Source organism: Plecotus auritus (genome assembly GCF_963455305.1).
Source record: "Plecotus auritus genome assembly, chromosome: 2".
Lineage (NCBI taxonomy): Eukaryota > Metazoa > Chordata > Mammalia > Chiroptera > Vespertilionidae > Plecotus > Plecotus auritus.
The window spans coordinates 32,450,183-32,461,112 of NC_137771.1; the positions used below are offsets into that span (position 1 = coordinate 32,450,183).

A 10,930-nucleotide genomic window follows, 5' to 3' on the forward strand; every position below is an offset into this window, starting at 1 on the left:
CTGCTATCCCCCAACCCGGTTGCCTAGTGCCTTTTCGTGAGGCCAGCAAATCCAGACCTGGCTGCACACTAGGATCCAGGGGACTATACAGTACTGATGTCCAGGCCCACCCAGATCAATACCCAGCCTATCAGGGTTGGGCCTGGGTGCATACGGTGATTCCAGGGCAGTCACAGTTGAGAACCACTGCTTTAGCCCATGTGTCAAGCACTGAATGCGGAGTGGTGGGAAAGAAGATGTAAAGCCCACCTCACACCTGTTCACCATTTCCTGATTCAGTGCCTGTGAGTGTTCTGGTTCCTCTGCCTGGACATTCTACTCCGCTCCCACTGGCATTCTTGTCCTGGTAAACCCCATTTATCCTTCAGGCTCAGCTCCAAGCTCACCTCCTCGGTGAAGCCCTCCTTCCTGGCATTCCCACGGGAGGTTTATCAGCTCCTATTACACCACTGATTACATTGTATTGTTCCTGGCAGATCCTGGCTGAGCTGAGAGATTCTCGGAGCCTATATCAGAATCATCGGTGTATTGCATTGGGTCTGGTACATTTTAAGCACTCAGTAAACTATTGCTGTTATAATTTAGATGATATGCAGGTCCCACCTCAGTACATTTGCATTTGTTATGCACAGTGTCTGGAATATTCTTCCTCCAGATTTCTGCAAAGCTCTTTCATTTCCTTCAGGTCTTTGCTAAAATGAGACCTTCTCAATGAGGCTTTCTTGATCATCCCATTTTAAATTGCAACCACTCGACCTCCAACCTGTGCCCTTCTCTAATTAATTTTTCTCCAGAGTATTTGGCAGCATCTGACTGGTGGATCCTGTCTTCATATAAAATTTTGATAAATTGTTCACCATGGACTTTTTGCATTAGTTTTTAAATTAATTACATTAAAATACCACTTCTCTCTTTTTTTCTTTTTTTTTTAAAGGGAGAAAGGAACCATTTTGAAAACACTCCAGAGTCCAGAGCACTTTTTAAAAAATATATTTTATTGATTTTTTTTTTTAACAGAGAGGAAGGGAGAGGGATAGAGAGTTAGAAACATCGATGAGAGAGAAACATTGATCAGCTGCCTCCTGCACACCCCCCACTGGGGATGTGCCCACAACCGAGGTACATGCCCTTGACCGGAATCGAACCTGGGACCCTTCAGTCCTCTGGCTGATGTTCTATCCACTGAACCAAACCGGTTAGGGCAATACCACTTCTCTTGATTACTGTTCTTTGACCTTCCCTTAAGTTTCACTGTATTTGTTTATCGACTAGAATGTGAGCTACACTGAATACATGTTTGAAAATTGTTCCAATATGGTCTACTATGAAGAGTTGTGTGCAGTGGGAGCACAGAAAAGGAAGCGAATATCTCTATTTGGAAGGGTTAGAGAAGGGAATTTTGTTTGTGTTCACTATCCCAGTTTCTACAACAGTGGCTGGTACATGGTAGCTGCTCAAAAAATATTTTATGAGTGCCCTAGCTGGTTTGCACAGTGGATAGAGCTTCAGCCAGCAGACTGAAGGGTCCCAGGTTTGATTCCAGTCAAGGGCACATGTCTGGGTTGCGCTGGATCCCCAGTAAGGGGCGTGCAGGAGGCAGCTGATCAATGATTCTCATTGATGTTTCTGTCTCTCTCTCCCTCTTCCTTCCTCTCTGAAGTCAATAAAAATATATTTTAAAAAATATTTTATGAGTGAAAGTTTGACTTAGTGTCTTAAAGACGGCCTTTTCCCAATTGTTTAAAAAAATAAATTTCTTTAAATGGAAAACGTGTAAAATAATAAGGTAAATTTGAAACAACCTAGTCCATTGTATATGGATTACATGTACAATGTTACCCTTTGCCCGCAGTTACACTTTTGCCCATGCTTCTCCCGGTTCGAGAATGGGGCGAACCCTGGCAGGGAGGAAACACAGCATATTTAAAACCTGGAAAAAAGTCTTTGACCATAGAGTTACACCTCCTTACATCCTAGAGAGCACTTCCGGGACGGTGATTTCTCCTTAGCTGAGCTTCCGGAAAACCATTCACTTGTCTACGAGTTGGGTGGGGCTAGTCCCCTGAGCTCGACTTGTGATTGGTTAGAGAGGAGGGAGGCGGGGCTAGGGGGGCACTTCCCCTCACCATTACCACCACCACCACCACCATCCCTACCGCCCTCCAGCCTGCTCCTGGCTCACGTGGGCTAGTCCGGCGCGGCGGTCTTGAGGAAGGAATTGGCTGGACCTGCAATTGGTGAGCGTGGGTGACAGCGAGGACTGAGGAGCCCGCGGGAGGCAGCCGAGTAAAGAGAGGACTCTGGGCGCGGACACCTAGGATCCTGGTGTCCGCCTTCGCTTGTGCACCCCGTCTTTGGGTTGGGGCGGAGTCACATCACATAAACTTTTGAATAATACTTGTTTCCTGGTCTCAGTTTCCTCTGTGGAAAATTGAGGTCAGGACTTACTCCCTTGTCTACCTCAGGTTGTTGTGAGTGTCACGGTGTCTCTAGAAATGCCAGCCCTGGAAAGACCCTCAGGGATCACCTGGTGACTGAGCCAATCTTCCCATTTTATATATGGGAAAACTGGAGTCATTTGACCCGGTCACCAGCCAGCGTCGGCTGTGCCAGTTCTTAGAACTAGGTTTGAGGTTCCATTGCTGTTTTATGCAGCACAGTCCGTGATGGAGACTTCGTGGGAATTGGACGCAGGGACTTAGCCTCCAGATGTGGCCCTGTGCTCATCTGCCAAGTTGCTTGACACAATGGCTTCACATCTCTGAGCCTCCCTTCTCTGTGAATTGGGCATAATGATAATAGCAAACACTTTATGACACTTATTATATACCAAGCACTGTTATAAGCACTTTATGCATAACTTTCCTGCTTGGATTGCAAGGCCATTGTGAGTCGAAGGACCTTTAAAAAGGCATGTGCTGGAAGGACAGAGTAGGTGCTCTATGAAAGTGTATGGAATGATTGAATGACTCAGCCTCTTTACCAGAGTCTGGGGTGCAAGAAACGTAGTCTGTGGAAAAATTGAGATATAATTATTCTCCTGTTGGTGTAAGCTGAGGAGTCTGGGGACAGAGGGCTTTAGGCTCTTATTTAAATTGTCCAGATAGTACCCCTTCACTTTGATCTTTTACTAATGCATTTGATCAAAAAACATTATGAACTGTAGCCTAAATATTAAACATTGCCATAGACCTGAAATCTAAAATTGCAGAAAACCTCATGAACTCATGGTTTAATGGAGGAATAGAGCATGAAACATTGTTCACTCCCAATGCCTGGCACACAGCAGTTTGTCAAAAACATGTTTGAAAAGTGTTCCAATGTCATCTACTATGAAGAGCTGTGTGTGGTGGGAGCACAGAGAAGGAAGTAACTATGTATTTGGGAAGGGTTAGAGAAGGCTTCTTGCAATAAGTGCATTTTGATGAATTGGAGTTGCTGGGGTAAAGTTGGCCTATTTTTGGAATGATGAGCAATTTGGGGCACGTTAGGGGAGTGGTAGGGTAAGAAGCTGGAAGAGATGCTTTGGGATCAAAATATGAAGAGGCTTTGATACCATTCTGAGAACATTATGATAGGGGGATTAATGGATTATAAACAGGAGTGATTGAATCAGTATATCTGAAATATGGAGACTGGACAGATAGGAATCAAGAATCGTTCAGTTCATTCACTGATAGACATTTATTGAATGTCCGCTGTATCCTGGCACCATGCTGGATGTTGCACTATAACTTGGGACAAAATGGACATGGTTATTGCCCACATGGAGTTCACAGCCTAAATCAGAGTGGGTGAACAGTTAGGCTCTGCAATTCTCCCAGTGTGGTCCCTGGACCAGCAGCATCAGCACCACCTGGGAACTTGCTAGAAATACAGGTTTTCTGCCTAAACCCCAGACCTACGAATCAGAAACTGTATGTGAGGCCTCACTGTCAGTGTTTTAACAAGCCCTCCAGGTGATTCTGCTGCTCACTAAAGTTTCAGAACCAAGGTCTATTGTAATGTAACAAGTGGTATTGAGGGGCTGACTCAAGGCTGAGGCAATAAGGGTCAGAAAGGAGGGGGTGGACTTGAGAGAAATCTTGCTTTAGGAGGATCCAAGGGTTAAGGCATTTCTGGCTTGGGCCACTGGCCTGAGGTGGAATCTCAAGTGATGGAGTCAGGTGTGAACCACATGCTTTCTGCCTTCAAGACCTATACTTCTCCATGCAGTCACACTAGGACCCTGTAGCAGTGCCTCCCAACCTTTTTCAGATCATAGGCCACATAGAAAATGGTAATATCTGTACAGTGCGCAGGGGAAATGGATGAAGCTGCCTGAGGTTGGAGGGGCCAGCTAGAGGCAACCACGTGAGAATTCCAGCTTCCCAGTGCTAAGAGGGATCAGGAACCCATTCTTAGTGTACTGCAGGGGAGCTTTGCTCCATGGAATATGCTGGAAATCAGAGGTGCTCACTAAATTTGACAGTAAAAATCAAGAACCTTGGAAGTTTATACCCTTTGACTCAGTAATTTCATTCATTCCTGAAAATTCTCTTCCAAATATATTACAAAACAAAACCTGTTCATTGTAGATTATGTATAAAGGAGAAAACCAACAACTCGCTGGTAGTAGGAGAATCATAATAGAATCAATGGATGAAATGTGGTACTCTCATTAGAAGTATGTCAATATTTGGTAAAATCGTAGAGAAACCTACGTGCTCAATCATCAGACAATGTCTAGTAAGCCCCTGCTGTGTGCTTAGTGGAGAGCAAGTTAGATGTGTCCTTGCCTGCACAGAGCAGAGCGCCTGGGGGAAGACAGGCAGCTCATTGAGCAGTAACTCCAAAGAGTGATTGGTGTTTGGTGGAGGTGAGGGGCTGCTGCAGGAGAAGCTGGTTTTGGGGGTATAGGGAGAGGGATAAGGAAGGCATCCTAGAGGACAAGATGCTAATCCTGAGGCCTGGAGGATGGGTAAGTATTGGTATGCAAGGGGGAAAGTGTGTTTAAAAGTGAGCATGGTGCAGCTGGAATGTGGAGAGGGAGATGGTAAGATGAGGCCAGAGAAGCAGCAGCCAGCTCACATGGGGCCATGGGCACTGTGAAGGTCAGAAGCTTAGACCCAGTTCTAAGGGTAGCAGGAAGCCGTTGGAGGACTTTAAGCAAGAGAAACTATTACGGGTTTTGGAAGTATTCTCTGGCTGCAGGGTGGAGAATGGATTGGAGGAGGGGATGGAAGCTGGATGCCCAGTGAGAAGGCTGTTGCAATAACCAGGTGAGATGATGGTAGCCTGGACCTGGCTGGAGGCTGTGGAGGTGGAGAGAAGGAATAGATTGAATAGCACATGAAGAGGCAGGAATGACAGGGCCAAGGAGGGTGGTGTATATGAGACATGGATGGAGGGGATGAACCCAGGTTTCTAGTTTGGGCAAAGGGTGGCTTCTGGTGCCATTCAGAGTGATAGGCAGCACTGGAGGGGGGGCAGGTTTGGGGGGAAGGTGCTGAGTGTGAAGTGCAGTGTGTTCTCCAGGAGGCAGTTGGATAGGTAGGGCTGAAATTCGAGAGATGGGGGTGTAGATGTTGACTTGGAGCATTAGCATGTGGCCTAACCAGGGAGTGTGTGTGAGCGGGGAGGAAAACAAGACATTTAAGGAGGGTGGGCATTTAAAAGGGTGGGCAAAGGACAGGACTGACAAAAAAGTTAAGGGATCATCAGCTGCGGTTGTCTCTGAGCCGAGGGATTATAGTTGCTTTTCTTTCCTTTTTTATTTATTTTACCCCCAGTTTTCTGTAATAACAATAGCAAACATCGATTGAGCTCATAGAATGTGCTATATAACTGTTCTAATACCTTTTTATAACTCTTCTAAATTCCCACAATGAACCTATAAGGTAGGTCCTATTACCATTTTACAGATGAAGAAGCTGAGCACAGAGGGGTTACGTCACATGTCCCGAGCCACACAGGGCGCCGTCAGTGGGAAGCCCTCTGGAATCCAGGCTGCCTGGTGTCAGAGCCTGTGTGTTCGCCACCTGTGCATGTCTCTTCACAGTACACTATTGTATTTTTGTAAGTGGGAAAATATATATACTTTTTACATGGCAGTAGAGGGAAGAGAAGTATACTTGGATCTGCTAGGACAGTGGTCAGCAAACCGGCTTGCGAGCCACATGCGGCTCTTTGGCCCCTTGAGTGTGGCTCTTCCACAAAATACCACGACCTGGGCAAGTCTATTTTGAAGAAGTGGCGTTAGAAGAAGTTTAAGTTTAAAAAATTTGGCTCTCAAAAGAAATTTCAATCGTTGTACTGTTGATATTTGGCTCTGTTGACTAATGAGTTTGCCAACCACTGTGCTAGGATATTCAAAATGAAAGGATTTGCATCTGCAGAATCAGTGGCTGTCTTAGAAGTTTGTTGAAGGCCAAACTGAGCTGGCTACTTCATAGTCAGACAGTTAACACTTATTTCTGCACCACTCATTTTTCTCCAGGCACAAGTGCTTCCCTGTGCCGGGGTGTCATGGAAGGGCTGCTGACAAGATGCAGAGCACTGCCCGCTCTGGCCACCTGCAACCACCAGCTCTCTGGGTACATTCCCCGCAGGTTTCCCCACTGTGCCCCAGGGAGAGGGAAGCGCTTGGTGCTGTCCAGCATGTTCCAGCCCCAGAACCTTCGGGAAGACCAGGTGCTCCCACTGGAGGGCAGATCTGGCAACCTGACCTGTAAGAGCCAGCGGCTGATGCTGCAGGTGGGCCTGATCCACCCAGCAAGCTCCGGCTGTTACCACCTCCTGCCTTATACTGTTCGTGCCATGGAGAAGCTGGTACGGGTGATAGACCAGGAGATGCAGGCCATTGGTGGGCAGAAGGTCAATATGCCCAGCCTCAGCCCAGCAGAGCTCTGGCGAGCCTCCAACCGGTGGGACTTGATGGGCAAGGAGCTGCTAAGACTTAGAGACAGACATGGCAAGGAATACTGCCTAGGACCAACTCACGAGGAAGCCATTACAGCCCTGGTTGCCTCCCAGAAGACACTGTCCTACAAGCAGCTCCCATTCCTGCTGTACCAGGTGACAAGGAAGTTTCGGGATGAGCCCAGGCCCCGCTTTGGTCTTCTCCGTGGCCGAGAGTTTTACATGAAGGACATGTACACCTTCGACTCCTCCCCAGAGGCCGCCCGGCAGACCTACAGCCTGGTATGTGATGCCTATGGCAGCCTGTTTGACAGGCTGGGGCTGCGGTGTGTCAAGGTCCAGGCAGACGTGGGCAGCATCGGGGGCACGATGTCTCACGAGTTCCAGCTCCCAGTGGAGATCGGAGAGGACCGGTTTGCTGTGTGTACCAGCTGCAGCTTCTCGGCCAACGTGGAGACGCTAGACTCGTCTCAAATGAACTGCCCTGCTTGCCAGGGACCACTGACTGAAACCAAAGGCATTGAGGTGGGGCACACGTTTTATCTGGGCACCAAGTACTCCTCCATTTTCAATGCCCAGTTTATTAACGTCCATGGCAAACCTTCCCTGGCTGAAATGGGGTGCTATGGCCTAGGTGTGACACGGATTTTGGCTGCTGCCATTGAGGTTCTCTCTACAGAAGACTGCATTCGCTGGCCTAGCCTCCTGGCTCCTTACCAAGTCTGCCTCATCCCCCCGAAGAAGGGCAGCAAGGAAGAGGCGGTTGCAGAGCTCATGGGGCAGCTGTATGACCACATCTCAGAGGCAGTGCCACAGCTTCGTGGGGAGATCCTACTGGACGACAGGACCCATCTGACCATTGGAAACAGACTGAAGGATGCCAACAAATTTGGCTACCCCTTTGTGATCATCGCCGGCAAGAGGGCCTTGGAGGACCCTGCACATTTTGAGGTTTGGTGCCAGAACACCAGTGAAGTGGTCTTTCTCACCAAAGAAGCAGTCATAGAATTACTGAGCCACGTGCAGGTTGTCTAAGTGCCCCAGCCCACCCTCCTCATGTCGCACCTTGGAGTTCATTCTAATGCTGCTGCCTTTCCTGCACTCCTTTCTGGGGCTGGTCTCTCAGAAACAGGACAGCTCATGGACGATGAGCAAATGTCAGGGAAACCAATTTTTATCCAGTCATTTATTCATACTACTTGTATTTAAAGTCATTAACTTGGTTGCTTTCTCTGGACTGGCCATGCTGCCACATACCATTCCTTTGATATCTTCTGTTAGGAGGCAGGGAGGCAAGGAAGAGCAGACTTCTTGTCCTGGCCCTGAGGCGAGTCACTTCCCTTCTCTCAGCTGTTTCCCATGTGTAGGGCGGGAGTGGCTGATGGCCAAGCCCTCCCGGCTCCGTAGTCTGACCACAGGCCACTTGCTGCATAACAGTCTGGAGAGCAGGCCATGAGAAAATGGAACTAGATCTGTAAAGTCTTTAACAGCTGTCTGTCACTGGCTGGTTCCACGAGAGGTTCATAACAGACAGATCTGGTTCCTCTAATCCCCCTTTAGTCTAAGTTACACAGACAGTTGATATAATCAGCTAATGGCCCCAGTAGATCTACTCTACTGAGGTGGCTCTGCATGGAGATCATGTGACGATTGAATAAAGTCAAATTATTGGGATGAGCCATGCATGCTCATTTGAAACAATGGTGACATCTGCCATCTTAATAGTATGTGGTACCTTGTCTTGAGAGTCTTCTTTCCCTTCTTTTTCTACCATGTCTACATTCCATTCCAAAAGGGGGGGGAAATGGGTGTCTTAGAAAGTGTGTTTTAAACTTTCTTCCACAATTAAAGGATAGGAAGCTTTGAGAGCCACTATGACCTTATCCTCAGTGCAGAGTTAGATCCCATGCCAGGGGTGAATACTAAGGTCTCTGCGTGAATTATGTGGAAAACTAGGGGCAGACTTGAGCCGCTACCACAGAGCCACCTACTTTCATTGCTCCTGCTCACCAGATTAGGGTCTTGACAAGTCCAAATCAAACAAGAATCTGACAAGGACAAGCTCAAAGCCACCACCTCCTGAAAGCATACCTGACGACACCTGGAAGTGGTTTTTCCCTCCAGCTCCCCAGCACTCTCCTGTTCAGCCCTTGTTGTTTGGGGCCACAAAACTCCTTGTTTGGTGGGCCAGCCTCTTGTAGCTGATGGTCAGCTCCCTGAGGCCAGGGTCCTAGGCGGATTCCAAGTGCACTGCAGTTCTTGTCTTGGCCAGCTGTTCCACCTGTCACACAACTTCCAAGCAACTTGTTACTGCAAGAGTAGCCCAACCTAAGCACACACCATCAGGTTCCCTCAGTAAAGCTTATGCCAAGCCCTAATGGCTCCCAGGCCTACCACGGAGCTCAGGCCCAGCATGTAGGTCAGGAGATGCGGATTCTGACAGCAAACCTAGAAAAGCTGGACTGTGAGGCACAGGAGCTTACCCTTGGCTACACATTGGAATCACGTGGGTCCTACTCAGGTTCTGCTTGTGAGGTAGGGTGTGGCCAGGTGTCAGGAATTTAAAAGCCCCTGGATGATTCTAATGTAGAAAGTCCATTGAGAGCTCCTGGTATTCGGGTAGCTGCCTTCTCTGAGCCCACTTTGTAGTTGAGCATTTCTTTGAATAATTTCAGTTGTACATTATCAGACTGATGTGAGCTTACTGCTTTTACTGGTCTGGTTTTTACTTGTTGGGGGCTTTCCATGTGCCATTGTGCTGTGAGGCCCTTTTATACACTGTTTTCAGTCTTTGAAACTGTGCAGGGGAGGTGCTTTACTCCCAATTTACCAATGAGTGAACCTGAAATTTAAGCAACTTACTCAAGGATGCACAGCTCTTAAGTATCAGAGCTAGAACCCAAATATTGATCAAAACCTATGCCCCTCAACCATACCACATGGCCTCTGCCTGTGCAAAAGTGATTTCAGTAAATAAAACTGAATTATTTATGTCTATCTAATCAAGTTAGCCTAAAATAAATGAGAAATTAGAATTTGGCAAATAGATGCATATATATGTAAATTTGGACTCTATAATGAAGGCTAGCCAAATGTAAGCACTTTTAAAACCAATTAATTTTAAACTCTCATAAGTGTATGAGTTATAGAATGATTTGAGGATGATAAAGAATTAAGGAAGTCTAGAGTGGGAGGAGCACTTGGAGCCTGCCTGTCCAATCCTCACTTAACATATGGGAACAGGCCCAAAGTGGGAATTCCCCTGCCACATACCATCTGACTGGCAAAGGCCTGATTGCAGGCCAGGTGCTACATCCCCTAAATTAGGCTACACCCCGTTGATCTTATTGTATTAAGAGAGGTCTGGTTGGATCAACCTTTGAGCTACAGAAGCCTTGTAGATATGAAATAGGTATCTGTCCTCTGCTTTCCGATAACTGGGAGTGCAGTGATTTGCCTAAGGTCAAGTTGGAAACCTAGGTGTCCTGATTCCTAAGCCAGTGTTTCTTGTAGTAGCCAGGAGCAGTATAATTTGGTTGAAAGTTCCAAAGAGATATAATCCTAGATCCACCTCTAGCACCTTAGATAAATCACTTGCCCTTAGTGTGTCTCAGATTCTTCATCTGTAAGATGCCCTCATGATAATGGTACCTACCTCCCAGTATTGCCTGGCTGAGCTTATGTATGTGAAATGCTTAACCTTTACTATGCTCTCAGGAAACACTTCCTTCACACCCACAATGGGAGCTCAGGTGCTGCTATTAACTTTATGTCCAGACCTGGAACTTTTCTTGATGTGATGCTTTACAAGCTTCCTGGGGAATGCCACCAGCCAGAACTAAGCAGCGCCTGTGGAATTGTTCTCCTTAGAGGAGAGACTGAAATATTCAAATTGTGTACCTTTCTCCTCCCTGAAGTTGCCAGTGTTACCTCTTACCATAAATTGATGAAATAGAAATGCTGGCAAAATAACAGGTACCGGCTGTATTATCATTGCTCATTCCTTGGGGAGATCTAGAAGCAACTGGCT

The 10,930-nt window shown here is 47.1% G+C and overlaps 1 protein-coding gene across 1 annotated transcript; it reads left to right on the forward strand.

Annotated features, from left to right (window-relative positions):
• Nucleotides 1–2,088: 2,088 nt before the first annotated feature.
• Nucleotides 2,089–8,639, forward strand: PARS2 (prolyl-tRNA synthetase 2, mitochondrial). The gene is made up of 2 exons (XM_080656996.1): nt 2,089–2,237; nt 6,479–8,639. The coding sequence occupies exon 2, from the start codon at nt 6,508–6,510 to the stop codon at nt 7,933–7,935; it is 1,428 nt and encodes a 475-aa protein (XP_080513122.1). The 5' UTR covers nt 2,089–2,237; nt 6,479–6,507; the 3' UTR covers nt 7,936–8,639.
• The last annotated feature ends 2,291 nt before the right edge of the window (nt 8,640–10,930 follow it).